The following is a 25,157-nucleotide window of genomic DNA, read 5'->3' as shown; positions in this document are numbered from 1 at the left end:
ATAAGTCACTGGGACTGGATGAGATGTACCCCAGGCTACTGTGGGAGGCGAGGGAGGAGATTGCTGAGCCTCTGGCAATGATCTTTGCATCATCAATGAGGACGGGAGAGGTTCTGGAGGATTGCGGATATTGTTCCCTTATTCAAGAAAGGGAGTAGGGATAGCCCAGGAAATTATAGGCCAGTAAGTCTACTTCAGAGGTTGGTAAATTGATGGAAAATATCCTTAGAGGCTGGATTGATGAACATTCAGAGAGGCATAATATGATTAGGAATAGTCAGCATGGCTTTGTCAAAGGCAGGTTATGCCTTACAAGCCTGATTGAATTTTGAGGATTTGACTAAACACATTGATGAAGGAAGAGCAGTAGATGTTGTGTATATGGATTTCAGCAAGGCATTTGATAAAGTACCCCATGCAGGGCTTATTGAGAAAGTAAGGAGACATGGGATCCAAGGGGACATTGCTTTGTGGATCCAGAAATGGCTTGCCCACAGAAGGCAAAGAGTGGTTGTAGATGGGTCATATTCTGCAGAGGCCAGTGACCAGTGGTGTGCCTCAGGGATGTGTTTTGGGACTCCTACTCTGTGATTTTTATAAATGACATGAATGAGGAAGTGGAGGGACGGATTAGTAAATTTGCTGATGACACAAAGGTTGGGGCTGTTGTGGATAGTGTGGAGGGCTGTCAGAGGTTACAGCAGGACATTGATAGGATGCAGAACTGGACTGAGAAGTGGTATATGGCATTTAACCCAGATAAGTGTGAGGTGGTTCATTTTGGTAGGTCAAATATGATGGCAGAATATAGCATAAATGGTAAGACTCTTGGCAGTGTGGAGGATCAGAGGGATCTTGGGGTCCAAGTCCATTGGTCACTCAAAGCTGCTACACAGGTTGACTCTGCAGTTAAGAAGGCATACAGTGTATTGGCCTTCATCAATTGTGGGATTGAGTTTAAGAGCCGAGAGGTAATGTTGCAGCTATATAGGACCCTGGTCAGACCCCACTTGGAGTACTGTGCTCATTTCTGGTCGCCTCACTACAGGAAGGACATGGAAACCACAGAAAGATGCAGAGGAGATTTACAAGGATGTTGCCTGGTTTGGGGAGCATGCCTTATGAGAATAGGTTGAGTGAATTTGGCCTTTTCTCCTTGGAGTGACAGAAGAATGAGAGGTGACCTGATAGAGATGTATAAAATAATGAGAGGCATTGATCGTGCGGATAGTCAGAGGTTTTTCCCCAGGGCTGAACTGGCTAGCACGAGAGGACATAGTTTTAAGGTGCTTGGAAGTAGGTACAGAGATGTCAGGGGTAAGCTTTTCTTACGCAGAGGCTGGCGAGTGCGTGGAATGGGCTGTCGGCAGTGGAAACGATAGGGTCTTTTAAGAGACTCCAGGATGGCTACATGGAGCTTAGAAAAAGAGGGCTATGTGTAAAGCCTAGGTAGTTCTAAGGTAGGGACATGTTTGGCACAGCTTTGTGGGCCAAAGGGCCTATATTGTGCTGTAGGTTTTTATTTTAAATGTAGTTATTGAATATATATATATATATATATATATATATATATAGCTTTGCATAGAGACAAAGAACTAATATTTTCAAGCATGTATATTTATTTGGAACAATACAGTAGAGGGACAGGCCCATGGTGTCTGTCAACCACGATAATTTAAACTCTCACTATTTTCTTGCTAACTTAGATTAGATTTTTGGGCTCCAAGTAAATTAAGTACATGTCAAAGGATCAGCAATGACCAAAGATCTAATGGTGTAGTGAAAACCTGTTACTCACTAGAGCAACTTTGCACAGAATCCAACAAAGCACTGAAATTATCAAGCAATTGGAAATTATCCACAAGCTTGGTAACACACCAATGTTACTCGATGGCCAATCTTGCAGTGGAATGCCATACCCTTGACTGCTTTTCTCCAGTGGCCCTCCAACCCTTAGTTTTCCCTCCCACCCTTGGCTGCTTCCACAATCAAGTCATAATCATACATCACAGAAATATGCCCTTTGACCCAAATGGTCCATGCTAAGATGTCCCAGCCATGTTAGCCCTATTTGCAAGCATTTAAACCTTTGCAATCTAAGTACGTGTCCAACTGTCTATTCTCAGTAAGTTCTTGATCATAACCGCTCTGAGTGGAAACTTTTTGCAGGGTGCCCCAGTTTCCTCCCACATTCCAAAGACCTACCAGTTTTTTTTAAGATTATGAGGACACGCAGTCCTCTTTTATTGTCATTTAGTAATGCATGCATTAAGAAATGATACAATGTTCCTAGTTAGTAGGTTAACTAGTCATTGTAAATTGTCCTATGATTAAGTTAGGGTTAAATGGGGGGAGAGGGAAGGAGAAAGAGTTGCTGGGTGGTGCAAAGGGGCAGAAGGGCCTATCCAAATGCCTTTTAAGAGTCCCGAATATATCTGCTTCTACCATCACCCCAGGCAGCACATTCCTTGCAACCACCACTCTGTAAAAAATTTGCCTTGCATGTATCGTTTAATAACCCCCTCAGCTTGAGCGCATTCCCTCTGGGACATTTTGACCCTGGGACAGAGATACTGTCTTGTCTACGCCTCTCATAATCTTATAAACCTCTATCTGATCCCCCTCAGCTTCTGCTGCTCCAGAGAAAACCCATTTGTCCAATGTCTTGGTACATGCCCTCTAATCCAGGCAGCATCCTGGTAAACCTCTTCTGTACCCTCTCCAAAACCGACACCTTTCCTATAATAGGGCGACCAGTAATGTGCAGTTATTTTTTGAAATTCCTATTTTGCAAGCAGTCATACAAAACATTAATCAAAGAATGAAAACTGAAGTTAGTTTTATTAAAAAAAATTAACTCACATGGTTTATTCAATGAGCTGCTTATGAAGCATCCACAATTGTTGCTCTTAAGGAATCTCATACAGAACAAATACTGAAATGCTGATACGCAAACTGGACTAAAATGCCAGAAGTATTTTTTAAAAAAGATAAATCTCTAGCATGTATTTGCAAGTTTTCCATTAGATATATTTTACATTAAATATGTATTTCAATCAAAAACAATTTATTTTAAATACCAACTTGGCCTGGAAAGAATGATACATTTCCAGAGAATTCACTAGAGATTTCGAACATAAAAAAGTACTGAAACTACACACTCTGAGTTAAACCATTTATATTTTAAAAAAATGGACTTCTGTAAAATGACTACTAATTGGGATTAAACAGTTCATGTTCATTCACTGTCGAATTTGATAGAGTTCACCGTCATGGCGATGGAACCACCACGATAGCTTCCACGTTTTTTCTTTGTTTTCTCGTGCCTGAAAGATTTGCCTCTTGTGAACTTTAAGTCATGATTTGCCTTTTCACCCCAGTCTCCTGATGCCCCTCGCTGTAAATAAAAACGACCAATGAAAATACTGCAGAAATTCAAGGACTGCTTTTAAAAACTTTCAAATCCTCAAATGCCCGATACTGTCCAGATTTCACAGAGTTCTCTGATGTACAATGTGTTCAGTCAGGTATATAAAATTAGCTCTGCAGTCAGGTAAACTATTCAAACCACAACAGTTTAGTCAGTGATACCAAGGTTAGATATTGAGGAGAGAAAAAGATTCAAGATTGTTTATTGTCATTCTTCAGTACTAGTATAAAGGAGAACAAAATAATTGTTACCCTGGATCTGATGCAGCATAAAAAAAACATAATATAAAACAATGTACAAATATGTGCAGAAGAATAAATCAAGGAAGGTAGTGCACCCGTGGCTGACAAGAGAAATTAGGGATAGTATCAATTCCAAAGAAGTAGCATACAAATTAGCCAGAGAAAGTGGCTCACCTGAGGACTGGGAGAAATTCAGAGTTCAGCAGAGGAGGACAAAGGGCTTAATTAGGAAGGGGAAAAAAGATTATGAGAGAAAACTGGCAGAGAACATAAAAACGGACTGTAAAAGCTTTTATAGATATGTAAAAAGGAAAAGACTGATAAAGACAAATGTAGGTCCCCTGCAAACAGAAACAATGAATTGATTATGGGGAGCAAGGACATGGCAGACCAATTGAATAATTACTTTGGTTCTGTCTTCACTAAGGAGGACATAAATAATCTTCCAGAAATAGTAAGGGACAGAGGGTCCAGTGAGATGGAGGAACTGAGCGAAATACATGTTAGTAGGGAAGTGGTGTTAGGTAAATTGAAGGGATTGAAGGCAGATAAATCCCCAGGGCCAGATGGTCTGCATCCCAGAGTGCTTAAGGAAGTGGCCCAAGAAATAGTGGATGCATTAGTGATAATTTTTCAAAACTCGTTAGATTCTGGACTAGTTCCTGAGGATTGGAGGGTGGCTAATGTAACCCCACTTTTTAAAAAAGGAGGGAGAGAGAAACCGGGGAATTATAGGCCGGTTAGCCTAACGTCGGTGGTGGGGAAACTGCTGGAGTCAGTTATCAAGGATGTGATAACAGCACATTTGGAAAGCGGTGAAATGATCGGACAAAGTCAGCATGGATTTGTGAAAGGAAAATCATGTCTGACGAATCTCATAGAATTTTTTGAGGATGTAACTAGTAGAGTGGATAGGGGAGAACCAGTGGATGTGGTATATTTGGATTTTCAAAAGGCTTTTGACAAGGTCCCACATAGGAGATTAGTGTGCAAACTTAAAGCACACGGTATTGGGGGTAAGGTATTGGTGTGGGTGGAGAATTGGTTAGCAGACAGGAAGCAAAGAGTGGGAATAAACGGGACCTTTTCAGAATGGCAGGCGGTGACTAGTGGGGTACCGCAAGGCTCAGTGCTGGGACCCCAGTTGTTTACAATATATATTAATGACTTGGATGAGGGAATTAAATGCAGCATCTCCAAGTTTGCGGATGACACGAAGCTGGGTGGCAGTGTTAGCAGTGAGGAGGATGCTAAGAGGATGCAGGGTGACTTGGATAGGTTGGGTGAGTGGGCAAACTCATGGCAGATGCAATTTAATGTGGATAAATGTGAAGTTATCCACTTTGGTGGCAAAAATAGGAAAACAGATTATTATCTGAATGGTGGCCGATTAGGAAAAGGGGAGGTGCAACGAGACCTGGGTGTCATTATACACCAGTCATTGAAAGTGGGCATGCAGGTACAGCAGGCGGTGAAAAAGGCGAACGGTATGCTGGCATTTATAGCGAGAGGATTCGAGTACAGGAGCAGGGAGGTACTACTGCAGTTGTACAAGGCCTTGGTGAGACCACACCTGGAGTATTGTGTGCAGTTTTGGTCCCCTAATCTGAGGAAAGACATCTTTGCCATAGAGGGAGTACAAAGAAGGTTCACCAGATTGATTCCTGGGATGGCAGGTCTTTCATATGAAGAAAGACTGGATGAACTGGGCTTGTACTCGTTGGAATTTAGAAGATTGAGGGGGGATCTGATTGAAACGTATAAGATCCTAAAGGGATTGGACAGGCTAGATGCAGGAAGATTGTTCCCGATGTTGGGGAGGTCTAGAACGAGGGGTCACAGTTTGAGGATAGAGGGGAAGCCTTTTAGGACCGAGGTTAGGAAAAACTTCTTCACACAGAGAGTGGTGAATCTGTGGAATTCTCTGCCACAGCAAACTGTTGAGGCCAGTTCATTAGCTATGTTTAAAAGGAAGTTAGATATGGCCCTTGTGGCTACAGGGGTCAGGGGGTATGGAGGGAAGGCTGGGTTCTGAGTTGGATGATCAGCCATGATCATAATAAATGGCGGTGCAGGCTCGAAGGGCCGAATGGCCTACTCCTGCACCTATTTTCTATGTTTCTATGTTTCTATCTGTTAGACTGTGGCTGTTGAGATTAGCTTATATCCATAGACTGATTGTACATACATAAAATGACACTAGGCACAGGAGTATCTGTACTGACAGGACAGGAAATGATAAAATGACAAAACAAAGTCACTCTTTGCAAAAAGCATTAAAAATAATCACGAGCTTTCTTTCAATGTTTTGATATGCCCCTAACCCACAGAGGCATGCTGATCAGCACTTGTGTGCACTCTAAAATTACAGGCAACTTTTAAATTGGATATAACTAAACGAATTTAATTGTAGGTATAAATTCACAGGATGCTCAGCTAGCAGATCTAAGGACCCCATTCTCTCACTTACATTCATCACCATATCTTCACACTGTGATTAATTCCCTGTGTAACCTGGGCCTCTAGCCTTTTCAGATATTACGTGAAGAGATGTACGTATCATCTACCAAAAAGGTATAGGTAGTTAGGAACTATGACTAGGCCATTCAACCTCTCAATTCTGCCCTACCCTGAATCTACTCATCTCTCCTTTAAAAATGTTCAAACATTAGATATATTAGTCACATGTCCATCAAAACATGGCAATATGTCATTTGCATCAGCAGTCTGATTATGTGCGAAGTGTAGACAAGTGTCGCCATATTTCCGGTGCCAACATAACAAGCCCACAACTCACTAACCAAAGGAAACCCAGGCAGTCATGGGGAGAATGTTAAAAAAAAACCCTATACACAGCAGCAGGACCCAAATCGCTGGCACTGTAAAGTGCAAAGCTATCGTGACAGTGCTGCCCCCTGCTTCAACACCCTCGGTGAAGACATTTCTAGACTCCAAATATAGGTAGCGATGCTTTATTTTCAAATAGAGATCCTCGAACTTTTACACAAAAGGAAACATCGCTCCAAATCCACTCTTTCAAGGCCCTCAGAATCTTACTGTCAAATCTCCTCTCACTCTGCTAGACTCCAGAAGACAACGATGATACACAGCCACGACTGAAAAATTTCCACAAATATATCAATTTTTGAACCACACATGGCATTTCATTGGGGAAAATGATAATGTTTCTCATTTGTTTTTTCCTGTTCATTCACAAGGTGTGACAAGACAGGTAGTTATTCTTCTCCATTAACTGTCCTGGCATCAAGTGCCTTGCAGGCATATTCGAGGGAGAAAGTTCACCACAGTCACAATCAGCACATAAAAACTGCCAGATCTGTTTCCCGAAGAGATCAGTGATGCAGAATACAATCTGGTAGCATCCCTGTCACACTTGATCTATATTGCTATGTTGGTGCTGGAATGTGTGGTGACACTTGTGGGCTGCCCCCAGCACACCCTCAGGTGTGTAAGTTCTAATGCAAATTATGCATTTTGCTACATGCTTTGATGTACATGTGATAAATTAAACTTGAACCTTGAATATTTCTGATGTGATAATAATCAGCTAGCATTTTCAGATTAGTAATCCGTAATTTATCAAGCTTCAGTGCTATAACTAGCAGTAAATTATAACTTTAAATATGGAGCTTTGAAAGTACAGCCCCAGTACAAACTTACCTTCGCAGTAAATGAGTTATTTGAAAACCGTGGATCAATTTCAACTTCATCTTCTCTTACTCTACGGAAAGGAGTATTAGGTTGAGGCTTGTTTATACAAAAGAAAAATAGGGAACAAAGCATATTAACACAATACACATTTTACACTTTGGGTAAGTAAGTAAAAGGATCTTCCACCCACTCTTCCCATCATCACAAGAAGCTGCAGTTTAGTGCTGTATTAAACACAGTTACTGTGACAGCAATTTTCACCAGCCACACTGTAGTGATTCCTTATCACTAACCCTGCAAATTAAGGCAAAACATTTTGACTCAACTGCATTCTACTGGAAAGCCAACGCTACATGTGACAAGGCAAGTTAGAGGAAGAGATAATTCACTGCAGGTTCCTGCTCATTAAATATTTTTCATAGGCGCAAAATTATGCACGACAAATCATATCTATACATTGAAATCAAATACTCAAGACAAAACGGCTGCATCCATCACTTATAAATACTCAACTGATTTGCAAAAAGGAACTAGAGAGATTGCAGCTGTTACCATTTACTTGAGTCTTTTTGCTATTTGATACTAATCAGCTCCGAAGATGCAGTTTAAGCTGGGAAAGGTATAACAACCCTGTAACCTCAGATCTGCGAATGTTATAGCAGAATGTACACTCAGTGGCCACGTTATTAGCTACACCTGCTTGTTCATGCCAATATCTAATCAGTCAAACATGTGGCAGCAATTCAATGCACAAAAACATGCAGACAGGGTCCAGAGTTCTTGTATATGCCAAACATCAAAATGGGGAAGAAATGTGATCTAAGTGACTTTGACTGTGGCATGATTGTTGGTGACAGACAAAAGTGGTTTGAGTATCACAAACTGCTGATTGCCTGGGATTTTCAAACATGACAGTCTGGAGAGTTTACAGAGAATGATGCAAAAAAACATAAAACATCCAGAGAGCAGTGCTATGGGCGTTAATGCCTTGTTAATGAGAGGTCAGAGGAGAATGGCCTGACTGGTTCAAGCTGACAGGGGGTTACAGTAACTCAAGTAACCACACATTACAATAGTGGTGTGCAGAAGAGCATTCTGAATGCACATGTCGAACTTTGAAGTGGAGGGGCTACAGCAGCAGAAGACAGCATACAGAAAAATACTCAGTGGCCACTTTACAAAATATTTCTGAGAGCATTTCCCCAACAGAACCCCTAAATAATCATGAAGAAAAGTAATGTTATAGATATGAGGTAAAACAAAAAAAGTTAGATGTTTTAGAGCAGACAGTCTTGCAGAATGCGGGTATGGAATACGTTTGAACAAACCAATGAGGCGACAGTGTCAACATGCAGTCCGCAGCTAATTTTACTCAGTGATGTTATCGTTGGTTATGGTTCTTTGTCTCCTCCCCCACTAGGTTATGGAAATTTAACAGTGCATATTTCCATTTTCCATCTATTCCATTGCTAGAATTGCACACGGCCAGCTGGCAGGCAAAACTACATAGTGTCCTCTTGAAGAATGCAAAAGATGCAGCCTTTAAGTCAAGGTACTTAAGTCCAGTGGAAGTGCAAGCCTTTAAAAAGGCAGATAAACATCATGCTTGAACAAATGGGGCAAAATACATAATCATAAGGAATCCAACCTTAACTCCAGGCGTTATCTTGGTCTGGTTTTTCTAAAAACAGTGATAAAATTAGCGTTATATATTGAATGATAGGTTCAATTCAATACGTCTATAGAAAACGAACAAATGTCTCTTTGTTCAAAATCTGATCTCCATGCACATGTTTTAATCTCATATTAAACTTATTTTTACTTCCAGAGAAAAATTTCAAGATGAAATATTCTCAACATGCCCTCACCTTTTTTGCTTTTGGAACTGTGTTCGGAGTTTTTCGCACTTTCTGGCTTGCCATATTCACATTGCCTGAAGACACCATTTCCTTCTTCGCTTTGCTATTTACTGTATCTGAGGAGAAATACAATTACAACTATTACAGACAGGTAAGAAACCCATGTACAGCTGTTTCTTACCTAGGAGGCAATAATTCACAACTGGCTTAGATGGCACATGCTCACTGGAGCGCATTATTTCTGTCAGACTATTATTAAAAAAGAAAGTGACATTAACATAATAATGGTCTTTTACTTCCAGTCGAAGGAAGGACAGTGAGCCGCTGTTGGGGAAAGGAAATGCTTCAGAGATAACATCAAAATTGGCTCGAAGAAATTCAACATTACATCTAAACACTCGGAAGACTCAGTACTCAGTAGATACACCTGGAAGAAATCTGTTCAATGGGGATCTGTGCTACATGGGAACGACCTCTGCTGTGCTGCAAAGAACAAGCAGCTGTGAATGGGGACTGAATAACCAGAAGACCTAACCACTAACCACAGTCACCACTTACTCATGCCCACAATGCACCAGAATATGTAGATCCCAGATTGGCCTTTACAACCACCTGAGGACCCACCAATAAACAACCCCTCACAAGAACATCACACTCGACTCAAATGATCACACTACTACTACTAGTGGTGGTAAATAAGGGCCACTTGGACCAACTGTGTTGGCCCAGCAATGTTCCCTCTAATTTTATTTTTACAGCTGTGCTGACCAACCATTGCTCTGACCAGGATTATTTTTTAAATAAACAGAGCCTGAAAACTATACAGCACTTTAGACAACACACATAAAAGTTGCTGGTGAACGCAGCAGGCCGGGCAGCATCTCTAGGAAGAGGTACAGTCGACGTTTCAGGCCGAGACCCTTCGTCAGGACTAACTGAAAGAAGAGCTAGTAAGAGATTTGAAAGTGGGAGGGGGAGGGGAGACTCGAAATGATAGGAGAAGACAGGAGGGGGAGGGATGGAGCCAAGAGCTGGGCAGTTGATTGGCAAAAGGGATATGAGAGGATCACGGGACAGGAGGCCTAGGGAGAAAGAAAAGGGGGAGTGGGGGAGAAACTCAGAGGATGGGCAAGGGGTATAGTGACAGGGACAGAGGGAGAAAAAGGACAGAGTGAAAAAGAATGTGTATATATTAATAAATATCGGATGGGGTACGAGGGGAAGTGGGGCATTAGCGGAAATTAGAGAAGTCAATGTTCATGCCATCAGGTTGGAGGCTACCCAGAATGAATATAAGGTGTTGTTCCTCCAACCAGAGTGTGGCTTCATCTTTACAGTAGAGGAGGCTGTGGATAGACATATCAGAATGGGAATGGGACGTGGAATTAAAATGTGTGGCCAGCGGAAGATCCTGCTTTCTCTGGCGGACAGAGCGTATAGTGTTCAGCGAAACGATCTCCCAGTCTGCATTGGGTCTCCCCAATATATAGAAGGCCACATCGGGAGCACCGGACGCAGTATATCACCCCTGCCAACTCACAGGTGGTGTTGCCTCACCTGGAAGGACTGTCTGGGGCCCTGAATGGTGGTAAGGGAGGAAGTGTAAGGGCATGTGTAGCACTTGTTCCACTTACAAGGATAAGTGCCAGAGGGAGATCAGTGGGGAGGGATGGGGGGAACGAATGGACAAGGGCGTCGCATAGGGAGCGATCCCTGCGGAAAGCAGAGAAGAGGGGGGAGAGAAAGATGCGCTTACTGGTGGGATCCCGTTGGAAGTGGCGGAAGTTATGGAGAATTATATGTTGAACCCGGAGGCTGGTGGGGTGGTAGGTGAGGACAAGGGGAACCCTATTTTTAGTGGGGTGGCAGGAGGATGGAGTGAGAGCAGATGTGTGTGAAATGTTTTCTTTGTAATATGAATATTTAGAATAAAATTGAAAAATCACATCCTTTTAAAAGTATAATAAAATACAGTACAAGAAAGATCTTCTATGTTGCATACAATGGGACAGCAGTTTATTAACAATGACTTCTATTCTGTTGTGTTGGGCACGTGGCCAAGTGGTTAAGGCGTTCGTCTAGTTATCTCCAGGTCGCTAGTTTGAGCCTCAGCTGTGGTAGAGTGTTTGTGCCCATGAGCAAAGCACTTAATCACATATTGCTCTAGTCTGTGCGAGGACTGGCGCCCCACACAAACTTCCAATCTGCACCTTGTAAGGCATGAAAATGCCCGACGCAGGCCACTCATGGTCTGAGTTGACGTTCCCCTCCCCCATTCTGTACTTATTGTTGCAATTTGTAAGTGCTGTAAGTTGAAACACTAATGTAAATACACTGAAACTAGTCTAAAATACTTTAAAGGTTGTCGCATCTTTATTATTTGCTGAGAGGGAAGTGTGGTCTGTACGCTTGTCCTATATGCCTGGGATTGGCTCAAAGCCCTTTAAACTCCTCCTATCCTTGTATGCGGATTGCCTTAAAACTATTGGTGTTCAATTTTATGAATTTTGAAGAAAACAAAGTAGAGAATTTCTTGAGTTCGATCTTTGATATCTCTTTATTTTTCCTTTTCAGAGTTCTTTTAAAGACCCTGACCTGGAGTTACACACTAACTTTCGTTCTTTGTAGAAATGGGACCCACTCTCAGGGTCTCACGCCGGCCACCTTTTGATATGCCAACGACACGGCCTGGAAGACTAACACACTTTCAGGGTGCCGGATTTTCGTGGTTCTGGAGGCAGGTGGATTAGAGGTCAGTGCCGCTGCCTGATGTAACGTGGGAGTACAAGGAAGATCGAAAGCAGCGAAAAAGAGCTCGGAAAAAGCAACGTAACAGACCTTTAAGACCATAAATTACCGAGTTGTTTTGTTATGTCTCCCTTCTCGCTGTGAAATGGGGACAACTCTTTTCCTGAGGGGGAGGGGAGAGGAAGGGGGGTGAGATTGAATTACCGGGTGAATGAGTAGTCTTTGGGGTACTGCAAGTCTGTGTCTTTATTGATGCTTTGCTGCACGCTTGAGTGCTCAGTGGAGGGTGCAGATGCCGTTTTGTTGGTGGGGAAGGGGGGCCATCGGGGTTCTAACATTTAACTGTCATCCATTCTTTGGGGCACTCCTCGTTTTCATGGATGTTTGTGAAGAAAAAGAATTTCAGGATGTATATTGTATACATTAAATGTATCCATTGAAACCTACTGAATATTAGCAGAATGCAGGAATTGAGGTCCTCAAATCAACTGCACAAAAGAGTGCTGTAGCCCTGTCAGTAACTGCACAGAAAATAATTTGTACACCAGCACAATAGCTCCCTATTAGATTAATTAATTTAAAGGATTCCCCATGTGATCTACAGCAACCATTGATCAAAAAAACTCAGTTTAATTAAACTTTCTACGTAGCAAAGAGCCTCCAGATCCAGCAGTGTGTTCACAAATCTCCCTTGCATCCTCTCTAACACAATTCCTCTAGCAATATAGTGATCAGAACCAAAAGCCAGGGGCTCCCAACCTGGGGTCCATGGACCACTTGGTTAATGGTAGGGGTCTAGACATAAAAAAGATTGGGAGCCCCTCCCATAAAGCTGTAGTTAATCTGTAGCTTTAACATGATCTGTTTTTGTGTTTCCCTAGATACCAAACTCTGGAAAACATGCACAGGAGAAGATGGGCAAATCAAACAAGACTACTCACACTCACAATTCACAGTATTGATCCATTTAAATGCCACAGTCATTTAAACTAATGACTGAGGTGAAGCACAGCTCCAATGCCATATTCAAGTTTGCTGACGACACCTCTGTTGTTAGCTGAATCAAAGGTGGTAACAAATCAGCATATGGGAGGCAGGTTGATAATCTGGCCAAGTGGTGTCACAACAGTAACCTCTCACTCAATGACAAGATCGTCAAGAAGTTGATCATTGACTACAGGAGGAGTAAGTCAGCAACTCTGAATTCCTCAGTGTTATCATTTGAGAGGATCTGTTCTGGGTCCAGCATGTAGAGCATTACAAAGGAAGCACAACAGTGCATCTACTTTCTCAGAAGATTCTGCATGTCATCTCAAACTTTGACAAACTTCTGTAAATGATGCTTAAGATGGCGACGCGACAGCAGCGTGCGCGGCCTCTCCGGTGATGAATATCTGTTATCTGTCAAGTAGGGGACCGTGCACAACTCTGATTTGATGGAGACAGATGTGACAGTACAGAGGAACACCTGGAAAACTTATGAAACGCCCGCTTCGCTGCCACTGCTACTTGCTACTGTGTGGTAACCCGAATCTCCGGAGCAGAAGGCCCCCCGCAGGCTGTATTGGAGCGGCTGGTCGGAGGCTCGAAGTTTTTGGACGGACGGGCTCGCTCAGTGTCGGTTGCTTCCAAGGCATCGGCAAGTTGACGGTGCCTGGAGGTTTATGGCAGGGAGTTTCTCCCTTTTGCCGCCTGCTTTCGGGGACTCGGGAGTCGATCGACTCGGGGATTTAGAGACTATTTTTACCGTGCCCATGGTTTGTTCATCATCAAATTATGGTATTGTTTTGCACTGCTGTAACTATATGTTCTGGACTGGGTTTTGAGCAATGAGGAAGGGTTAATTAGCGATCTTGTCGTGAGAGGCCCCTTGGGTAAGAGTGACCATAATATGGTGGAATTCTTCATTAACATGGAGAGTGACGTAGTTAATTCAGAAACAAAGGTTCTGAACTTAAAGAGGGGTAACTTTGAAGGTATGAGACATGAATTAGCTAAGATAGACTGGCAAATGACACTTCAAGGATTGACGGTGGATATGCAATGGCAGGCATTTAAAGGTTGCATGGATGAACTACAACAATTGTTCATCCCAGTTTGGCAAAAGAATAAATCAAGGAAGGTAGTGCACCCGTGGCTGACAAGAGAAATTAGGGATAGTATCAATTCCAAAGAAGTAGCATACAAATTAGCCAGAGAAAGTGGCTCACCTGAGGACTGGGAGAAATTCAGAGTTCAGCAGAGGAGGACAAAGGGCTTAATTAGGAAGGGGAAAAAAGATTATGAGAGAAAACTGGCAGAGAACATAAAAACGGACTGTAAAAGCTTTTATAGATATGTAAAAAGGAAAAGACTGATAAAGACAAATGTAGGTCCCCTGCAAACAGAAACAGGTGAATTGATTATGGGGAGCAAGGACATGGCAGACCAATTGAATAATTACTTTGGTTCTGTCTTCACTAAGGAGGACATAAATAATCTTCCAGAAATAGTAAGGGACAGAGGGTCCAGTGAGATGGAGGAACTGAGCGAAATACATGTTAGTAGGGAAGTGGTGTTAGGTAAATTGAAGGGATTGAAGGCAGATAAATCCCCAGGGCCAGATGGTCTGCATCCCAGAGTGCTTAAGGAAGTGGCCCAAGAAATAGTGGATGCATTAGTGATAATTTTTCAAAACTCGTTAGATTCTGGACTAGTTCCTGAGGATTGGAGGGTGGCTAATGTAACCCCACTTTTTAAAAAAGGAGGGAGAGAGAAACCGGGGAATTATAGGCCGGTTAGCCTAACGTCGGTGGTGGGGAAACTGCTGGAGTCAGTTATCAAGGATGTGATAACAGCACATTTGGAAAGCGGTGAAATGATCGGACAAAGTCAGCATGGATTTGTGAAAGGAAAATCATGTCTGACGAATCTCATAGAATTTTTTGAGGATGTAACTAGTAGAGTGGATAGGGGAGAACCAGTGGATGTGGTATATTTGGATTTTCAAAAGGCTTTTGACAAGGTCCCACATAGGAGATTAGTGTGCAAACTTAAAGCACACGGTATTGGGGGTAAGGTATTGGTGTGGGTGGAGAATTGGTTAGCAGACAGGAAGCAAAGAGTGGGAATAAACGGGACCTTTTCAGAATGGCAGGCGGTGACTAGTGGGGTACCGCAAGGCTCAGTGCTGGGACCCCAGTTGTTTACAATATATATTAATGACTTGGATGAGGGAATTAAATGCAGCATCTCCAAGTTTGCGGATGACACGAAGCTGGGTGGCAGTGTTAGCAGTGAGGAGGATGCTAAGAGGATGCAGGGTGACTTGGATAGGTTGGGTGAGTGGGCAAACTCATGGCAGATGCAATTTAATGTGGATAAATGTGAAGTTATCCACTTTGGTGGCAAAAATAGGAAAACAGATTATTATCTGAATGGTGGCCGATTAGGAAAAGGGGAGGTGCAACGAGACCTGGGTGTCATTATACACCAGTCATTGAAAGTGGGCATGCAGGTACAGCAGGCGGTGAAAAAGGCGAACGGTATGCTGGCATTTATAGCGAGAGGATTCGAGTACAGGAGCAGGGAGGTACTACTGCAGTTGTACAAGGCCTTGGTGAGACCACACCTGGAGTATTGTGTGCAGTTTTGGTCCCCTAATCTGAGGAAAGACATCTTTGCCATAGAGGGAGTACAAAGAAGGTTCACCAGATTGATTCCTGGGATGGCAGGTCTTTCATATGAAGAAAGACTGGATGAACTGGGCTTGTACTCGTTGGAATTTAGAAGATTGAGGGGGGATCTGATTGAAACGTATAAGATCCTAAAGGGATTGGACAGGCTAGATGCAGGAAGATTGTTCCCGATGTTGGGGAGGTCTAGAACGAGGGGTCACAGTTTGAGGATAGAGGGGAAGCCTTTTAGGACCGAGGTTAGGAAAAACTTCTTCACACAGAGAGTGGTGAATCTGTGGAATTCTCTGCCACAGCAAACTGTTGAGGCCAGTTCATTAGCTATGTTTAAAAGGAAGTTAGATATGGCCCTTGTGGCTACAGGGGTCAGGGGGTATGGAGGGAAGGCTGGGTTCTGAGTTGGATGATCAGCCATGATCATAATAAATGGCGGTGCAGGCTCGAAGGGCCGAATGGCCTACTCCTGCACCTATTTTCTATGTTTCTATGTTATAATTATGTGGTTCTGTCAGTGTCAGTCTTTGGTTTGTCCTGTTTTCTGTAATATCACTCCGGAGAAACATTGTATCATTTCTTAATGCATGTATGCATTTCTAAATGACAATAAAAGAGGACTGAGTGTTCTCATAATCTAAAAAAATGCATAGTGGAGAGTACATTGACTAGATGTATTATGGGAACACCAATGCCCTTGAACAGAAGAGCCTACAGTTTGTTGTCTTTTGCATGGATTATTTGTCCGTATGTTGGGTGTGATCTTTCATTGATTCTATTGCGTCTCTTTGTACTTACTGATTATGCCTGCAAAAAAATGAATCACAGGTTTGTGTATTGTGACATATGTACTTTGACAATGAATTTACTGAACTTTCAAATGGAGCAAAGCCAGATTTTGTGCCCCAGCTTCACCTTGCCGTTTCAAGCACCAACTTTCCATTTTACCCAACTGATAAAAAAAAACTATACAGGTACAAAGCTCACCATTTACTGACTTGGTATTCTCCTCCTCCTCATCAGAAGAGTCTTCTTCAGAGCTGGTCTCTGCGGTCTTCTTTGCAGGGACTATGGTGGGTGTTTTCACATCATTCGGAACAGTTGGCCTGCCTTTTGGCTTCTCTTCCTCTGAATCTGACTCAGAACTATCCGAGCTGCTGCTGCTGCTACTTTCAGCTTTCTTGGCTGCAGAGTTTGCAGCCACTGGAGTAGAAGTGGCTTTTACTTGTTTTACTTGGGCCGCTGGTGATTTTGACTGAGGCTCATCATCGCTGGAAGTTTCTTCAGAACTGCTACTTTCATCTTTCTTCACCGCCGAGGGTTTGGCTTTTCCTGCCACTGCCAGTGAATTGCTTTTTGCTGTCACAGCTGCAGATTTGGCTGTCACGGGGATTGAAGTTTTAGCTGGAGTTTTAGCCTCTTCCTCGCTGCTGGAGTCTTCTGAATCTGAACTGCTTTCTTCAGCCGCTGCAGCCACCTTAGTTGCTGAAGCGAGTTGCTTCATTGGTTTCCCAGGTGCAGCACTGGCTTTGCCAGCTGGTTTGGTGGCTGCAGCAGCCCTGCTCTTCTCATCAGAATCACTGGAACTGTCTGAGTCAGAGTCCGAGCTGCTCTCTGGTTTCTTCGCTTGGGCTGCGGCTGTTTTCTGCAGGGGGTTTGCAACAGTTTTCAATGCAGGATTTGACTTGGCCTCCTCTTCAGAACTATCAGAGTCTAAACATTAGAGATTGCTATTATTATTCTTTCAGTAACAAAGAATCACATTCAACATCAGCTGACTAACTCTGAACCAAAAAGTGTTAAAAGTCAATCTATTTTCTTCCTGCTGTGTTCTGTCAGTCATGCAGCAAAACCAGATCTTCACTCACAATTGGAACTAGTTTCTTGTTGTAACTAATATAGAGGTACAGTATAAGGCTTGTCTTGCAAACTGTCACACAGATCAAATCATTACACAGTGCATTGAGAAAGAAGAGCACTTTACCATCAAATGAAATCATACATTGTTTAGAGAATAGCTTGAACCCACAACCTACTGAATCAAAAGACTATAGTACGAGTAGCAAGCCAACACTAACACCCACAAAGAAAAGAACTTCTTACCAGCAGTTTGCCATTGACAGAAATATGAACTATGGATATCCCCCTGGTGATCTGCTGCCGCCCAGCTGTTGCCTAGTGCCTCCCCAAGCAAAATGGCAAGACAAGCTCTGCCCATGAGAGGACTAAATGTACTGATAGCTAGTAAAAGTTTCTTAATGTCCATGGCAATCAAAAGTTACTATATGTCAGCTGAATAACATAAAATGTGGAAATTAGAGATTAAAATCAACTCAACTAATTAAAGAAATATGACCCTCTCCCTTGTGGCTGTCCTCCTTATTCAAATGAGCTACTTTTTGCACAGTGGACAGAAACCACAGTTTAAACCCCAATAAGGAACATTTAACTCGAATGTTGGGGTGGTTGGAGAAGGGTTAGGTGCTGTATAAGCTACAAGTGTTGCCAGCAAGCTCTTTCCCAAACTGACTCATTTCCCAAAGGGAGCATTTGCATACCAGAAACAACACTGACTTGCACCTCCTCACCCTTTGGGAGAACAGATTTTCCACATTCTCTTACCGGACTCACTATCTGAGCTGGAAGAAGCTTTCTTGGCTGTAGGTTTCTGAGCAGCAGTGGCTTTCTTGGCTGGCACATGACTGGTTTTTGCCTGTGCAATTGTTGCTGGTAGGAGGAAAGCGGAGAGTCAGAGTGCAATTTTTAAATTTCATGTTCTAAAACATGGCATGACAGATAGGATAGAGTACTGTAAGGTCCAGAGTAGACAGTTCATCCAGCACACGGAACTTATTTAGAATATATCAACTATAAGACTTGTCACTTTGCCAGTTGCAGGCTTTTGTATTTTCAAGATTCTTATTTTAATCTAATTCAAAGAATTTATTTGTGACAACAAAAATACCATCAGTATCCAAATTATAACCACAGCTGATTAAATAATTGAAATCTTAATCTGTTTCTTGAAACCATGATGTACAAGATCCCCTTGGAGACTGTGATGCAATCTATTTTTCCCCTGCCCTGTCCTGTTACTTGTGCTCTCTCTCACCTGCTTCCATATGCTAATACACCTTTTATCTCCTATCTTGTGAGTCACCTTACAGCTTGTAACTTAATTTCATGGTTTAACCCCAAATACATGGGTGCTACAGTTAATGTAGTGGCTAGCATGATGCTATTACTACTTGGGGTGTTCGATTTTAGAGTCCAATTCCAGCGTCTGCAAGGAGCTTGTACATTCCTCCTTGTGAACCATTTGGGAGTTCTCTGGATGCTCCAGTTTCCTCTGACAGTCCAAAGACATACAGGTAAGTAGGTTAACTGGTCACTGTAAATTGTTCTGCAATTAGGCTAGGGTTAAATAGGTGGGTTCCTGGGCAGTGCAGTTTGTTGGGCCAGAAAGGCCTGTTCTGCACTTATCTCTAAATAAACAAACATTTCTTTAGCAGATTGAATTGATCTCACAGACTGAACAACTCCTTAAGTGGGATCTCCTTAATCATCTTGCATTCTGTTACCAATGTCTTTTGTTTAAACAACATGACAATTTGGGAAGTCTTAACTCCTCCATAGTTCTCCCTCTCTTAATCTACATTTGGCCCTTCATTTATGTAAACCAAGAATCACACTTCTTGGTAGGCTGTTCAATAATGCACTTCTTCTGTCCCCAGTTACCAGTCTGCTTCAAACAAAACAGAAATGTTAAGTGTCCTAACGTTCACAATCTGCAAGTTTTAAACATATTCTAATTCTGGTACATAGCTTGCAGTAAGAAGTGCTTGACCATCACAGATCTCCTTGATCTTTATACTATACACATACCGAGTTAATACAAGTTGTTTTTGCTTCAATACTATCTGATAAGAGCAGGTTGGAGGCTACCCAGACGGAATATAAGATGTTGTTCCTCCAACCTGAGTGTGGCTTCATCTTTACAGTAGAGGAGGCCGTGGATAGACATGTCAGAATGGGACTGAAGGCCGATATGCAATCTACAAACAATAGTTCAACACAGGTGTCTTTACTGTTCAGATCCTCTAGAGATGTGTATAGACCAGGGAGATGGCATTAGTGGTAAGCAAATTGAAGTGGCTTGAGATTGTCTTACAGGCTGGAGTTAACGAGTCCCAAGACCAGCTTCTCGGAGTACTTAATGATGGTGGATGTCAGAGCTATTGGGAAGTAATCACTAAGGCACATTATCATGCTTTCCCAAGGTACTGGGATGATAGAGGTCTTCTTAAAGCAGGTGAGAGCCTCATTTACTTATGGACCTGGAAGTACCTCCGATGTCTGAAGTCTGCCAACTACATGAAGCCAGCTTACTTCAGGATAATGTATTAGACTGAAACGGGGAGAGGCTAAAAATATCTGCAAATAGCCCCCAGCTTATCGCATAGGATCTAAGGACATGGCCAGGGCAGTTGCTTTCTAGGAAACTGCAACAATGTCTGTGGGTACAGGTGCACTGGAGGCGGTTGGAGTGTGTGGTGATATTCCAACCCCCTTCCGTACAAAACCTGCAGAAATTGTCTTAAGCTCATTGAGAAGGCTTGTAGGCTGTTACAGTATGTAAGCCCTGCCACAACCAACAGTTGGTCTGGGACTCAACCATGGTATCCATTATATCTTCATCGAGGGTCAGGGTCACCAGATTTGGATGCTGCTGTCTAGACTTCAGTAGGGAGTAGTTCTCCCAGTCCAGCCACGGTTTCCATTTAGGAACACCTGGATCGCCCTCTTTGGCAGGGGTCCCCAACCTTTTTTTGCACTGCGGACTGGTTTAATATTGACAATTTTACAGTTAGGGTTGCCAACTTTCTCACTCCCAAATAAGGGACAAAATTAGCGGTCAAATCTGGGACACTTGTGTTTACCCGAGAAAGACTACCATGACCATGAAGCCTTGTGCGGGCACCTGTGCGCACATGCGCCTATGTGCCGATTTCCACCCCCCACAAATCGGTTTTGGCTTAATCTTCCTGACTATACTGTATATACATTATTTCTATTTTATATAGGCTATGTATTTATCATATCATTCCTGCTTTTATTATATGTTAGTGTTATTTTAGGTTTTATGTGTTATTTGGTATGATTTGGTAGGTTATTTATTGGGTCTGGGAACGCTCAAAAATTTTTCCCATATAAATGAATGGTAATTGCTTCTTCGCTTTAAACCATTTCGGCACGGAAGGTTTCATAGGAATGCTCTACCTTAGCGGGGGGGAAATACAGGACAAGGGTGGTCCTGTATGGGACAGATCAATTTAGCCCAATATACGGGATGTCCCAGCTAATACGGGACAGTTAGCAACCCTATGTTCAAGCTCAACAAGGCGTGACAAGGAATGAGGAAAGGTGCAGCTGACTCATATCGTTTCCTCGCGGCCCGGTAGCACATGCTTTGCGGCCCGGTGGTTGGGGACCGCTGTTCTTTGGTATACAGTCATCAATCAGCTTGCTGATAAATGTGTATAATGAATTTAACACATGAGCAACACCTTTCACAGAGCTCAAAAACTTTACAACTCAAGTACTTTCTGAAGTGCAGTTAGTCATAATATGCAAAACATGACTGCCAAGCAAGCTCTGCACAAATTCCCACAATGACCTGATTAATGTTTTTTTTGAATGAAGGATAACCATTTAGGATAACTGACTCTCATTATTCCCATAAGACACAGGCCCATCGAGTCTGCTCATGGCTGATTTATTTTCCCTCTGAACCCCAATCTCCCTGTAACATTTCACACCCTTACTAATCAAGAATCTATCAACCTCTGCTTTAAACATACTCAATGACTTGGCCTCCAAAGCCAACTGTGGCAATCAATTCCATAGATTCACCACCCTCTGACTGAAGAAGTTCCTCCTGCATGGCGTTCTATTATATGTCTTCTGATCCAAAGCTTTCTCATTATTAAAAACATCCTCTCCATGTCCACTCTAGCTAGGCTTTCAATATTCAGTAGGTTTCAACCAGATTCTTCCTCATTCTTCTAAACTCCAGGGACTACAGGCTCAGATCTATCGAACACTCCTATTACATTAACCCATTCATTCCGAGAATCATTATTGGATACTTCCCCTAGGCCCTCTCCAATGGCAGCACCTCCTTTCTTAAAACTGTAGCCCCTATTATTTCCTTTGAAATGATATTATGAACATTTCACAACAACCTGATGGAGCAAACTGAACCTTGGCAACGTCTCGACTGAAAAGCAACACTCCCTCACAATTCCTGCAGCCTAGACCTTTACTATACCCCAGTATTTAGAGAATACCAAGGTCATATGCTTCTGTTTTAGAAGAACTGTAAAAAAAGAGGAGAGATGGGTACAAATGCAACACTTAAGCATTTGGATAAGTACATGGAGGGGAGGGAGTTGGAGGGTTATGGGCTGAACATAGGAAACACTGGCAGAGACGATGCTGTGGTTGGAATGGACTGGTTGGGCCAAAGGGCCTGTTTCCACGCCGTACTACTCTAAAGAACAAGGTGGCTCACTAACAGGCAAATAAACAGATTAGTCACATTCTCAGAACATGCATACCCCATTCTTTCCCCACAGCAAAACACATAGCAACACTCAAAATGCTGAAGAAACTCAGCAGGCCAGGCAGCATGTATGGAGCAGAGTAAACAGTCGATCTTTCAGGCTGAGACCCTTTATCAGGACTCAAAGCATTGGCAGATGTTATTGTGCTTGAGAACCCATACTTAACAGATTTTGGGGGAACATTAACAAAAGAGAAACTGGTGTGAGATTACTTTAAGAGATAAAGATTTCACAGAGGACCACTAACAAGGTGGACAACAATCTCAAAGAAAAAAAAATCAGGAGAAAGTTGAAACGATAGCATTACAAATAAAATCAGAGTTTATAATCTACACTATTTACCAATTTAGCCTGACACTTACTGGCAGGTTTCATGGGTGTCCCTTCATCACTGCTGTCTGAGCTATCATCCGACGATTCACTGATTTCCATTTTGGTCACACCTGCAGATGGTGTCTTCTTGGTCGCCTCTTTTGCTGGTGTCTTTTTGGCTCTATCCTTAGCCAGTGCCTTCTTGGACGCATCCTTAGTCGGCGCCTTTTTGGCATCCCCCTTAGCTGCCACTTTCTTGGTTGCCTCTGTTGTTGGTTTCTTTTTGGCCACATCCTTTCCTAATACCTTCTTGGCTGCACCTGCCTTCACATTCTGATCTTTGGGAGGTGGTACTGCACTGTAGGAACCTAATAGGGAAAAGACCAATACCAAAACCTTACAATATTGCTTTCAGACACTTACTCCTCCTTTTCCTTTCAACATTGGTGACTTATGACAGTACAGCTGTAAACATTGTCCACAAGGATTTTAGAAGGGCACTTGACCAGGCAACTCCACTATGGATGGTCCCAAGCTCGGCTGTGAAAGGAGGTGACCTAGGCATGGAGTTAGCAACCCCATCTTGTAAAAACCCAGAGCTACAGAAACATCAACAGAGCTCCATAGACCACATTCCTGGGAGAGGAAGAATATTCACCCGGAAGGTGTATGAAGTGATGTGGTGAAAACTGAAGCCACAGGACTGATAAACCTTCTATAGGCCAAGGACAGAGGACTCTGGTGAACTGCTATCTGCAGTCTATGCCCCCATATGGGCTAAAGAAGAACTTGACAAGGTCCCTACTAGGAGGATCACCCAGAGATTAAGGTGCATGAAATCCAGGGTGAATTGGGCATTTGTATTCAGATACGGCTTGCCCATACATGTCACAGGGTAGTAGTCAATGGAACCTATTCTGCCTGGAGGTCTGTGACTTGCGATTTGCAGAGATCTGTATTAGGACTTCTGTTGTTCATGAAACAGTATATAAATGACCTGAATGAAATGTAGATGGGTGGGTAAGTATGCAGACAATTCAAAGATAGCTTAGAAGATTGCCTAAGGATACAGTGCAGGATTATAGATCAGTTGCAGATATGGACAAATAAATACCAGCTGGAGATTAACCCAGCCCAATGTCAAGTGTTGCACTTGTTATCTTTTTCCCAGGGCTTAAATGTCTTATACCGAGAGCATATAGTATATTTAAGGTCTTCTCCTTCTTATTGGGGCATAGGTTGCTGACAGAAACTCACCAGAGTCCTCTGTTCTTGGGTTAGTCTTTCAAGTTGCCCCTAGGTGTAGACCATCATTGAAGATCCTTCCGCTCCCGAGGAGGAAGCCTCTAGAGCTTCTGCTGGCATTTCTGTAACACTGGTACAGGATGGTACTACTAGCACCACGCCTAACGCTCCTCTTTTCACAGCTGGGCTTGGGAAAGTCCATAGTGGAGTCATACAATAAATTTAGGGTGGGAGCGGGCAAACTCAAGATATACAGGCAAGTTGTTTTGGAGGCAAACAATATAGTGGTGCTGAGGCCCTTACACATGCACATGAAAGTGCAGGAGATAAAAGCATACAGGTACTGTGTTGGCAGAAGGGATTATTATCTGAATGGTGGCGATTAGGAAAAGGGGAGGTGCAACGAGACCTGGGTGTCATTGTACACCAGTCATTGAAAGTGGGCATGCAGGTACAGCAGGAGGTGAAAAAGGCGAATAGTATGCTGACACTCATAGCAAGAGGATTCGAGTACTGGAGCAGGGAGGTACCATTGCAGTTGTACAAGGCCTTGGTGAGACCACACCTGGAGTATTGTGTGCAGTTTTGGTCTCCTAATCTGAGGAAAGACATTCTTGCCATAGTGGGAGTACAAAGAAGGTTCACCAGATTGATTCCTGGGATGGCAGGACTTTCATATGATGAAAAACTGATGAAAGACTGGTTCGACTAGGCTTATACTCTCTGGAATTTAGAAGATTGAGGGGGGATCTGATTGAAACGTATAAGATTCTAAAGGGAGTGGACAGGCTAGATGTAGGAAGATTGTCCCCGATGTTGGGGAAGTCCAGAACGAGGGGTCACAGTTTGAGGATAAAGGGGAAGCCTTTTAGGACCGAGATGAGGAAAAACTTCTTCACACAGAGAGTGGTGAATCTGTGGAATTCTCTGCCACTGGAAACAGTTGAGGCCAGTTCATTGGCTATACTTAAGAGGGAGTTAGATATGGCTCTTGTGGCTAAAATGATCAGGGGGTATGGAGAGAAGGCAGGTACAGGGTTCTGAGTTGAATGATCAGCCATGATCATACTGAATGGTGGTGCAGGCTCAAAGGGCCGAATGGCCTACTCCTGCACCTATTTTCTATGTTTCTATTAGATTAGCCTGATGCTACATTGTGGTTGCTCCCGTGCTGTACTGTTCTAAGATTTTTTTCAATTCATATACAGGTTACTTCATCATAAAGCTTGAGATTTAACACTGATTATGAACTTATCGCTAACTAGATTAAGTCATTCTCCATATGCCCAATGTTATCTATTGTATAAACAAACTGTACTCTGGTATAGACATGATTGTACTGAACCACTTTCTTC

General features: G+C 42.8%; 1 protein-coding gene across 4 annotated transcripts in view; it reads right to left on the bottom strand.

Moving 5' to 3' along the window:
- Positions 1 to 2,822: 2,822 nt before the first annotated feature.
- nolc1 (nucleolar and coiled-body phosphoprotein 1) overlaps positions 2,823 to 25,157 on the bottom strand; it is a 44,372-nt gene continuing 22,037 nt past the window's right edge. The window contains exons 8-14 of one of the 4 annotated variants that reach the window (XM_063070381.1): positions 22,608 to 22,925; positions 18,242 to 18,346; positions 16,607 to 17,332; positions 9,213 to 9,319; positions 8,993 to 9,025; positions 7,354 to 7,440; positions 2,823 to 3,397 (exon numbers count right to left, since the gene is read on the bottom strand). In XM_063070381.1, the coding sequence (XP_062926451.1) occupies positions 3,239 to 3,397; positions 7,354 to 7,440; positions 8,993 to 9,025; positions 9,213 to 9,319; positions 16,607 to 17,332; positions 18,242 to 18,346; positions 22,608 to 22,925 (1,535 nt within the window). In that variant the 3' untranslated portion in view covers positions 2,823 to 3,238. The remainder of the gene's footprint in view (positions 3,398 to 7,353; positions 7,441 to 8,992; positions 9,026 to 9,212; positions 9,320 to 16,606; positions 17,333 to 18,241; positions 18,347 to 22,607; positions 22,926 to 25,157) is intronic. The other 3 variants (XM_063070383.1, XM_063070382.1, XM_063070384.1) reach the window with 3 other exon arrangements.

The sequence above is a fragment of the Mobula hypostoma genome, chromosome 18 (assembly GCF_963921235.1).
Source record: "Mobula hypostoma chromosome 18, sMobHyp1.1, whole genome shotgun sequence".
Lineage (NCBI taxonomy): Eukaryota > Metazoa > Chordata > Chondrichthyes > Myliobatiformes > Myliobatidae > Mobula > Mobula hypostoma.
This window is presented reverse-complemented; position numbering and strand designations above follow the sequence as displayed.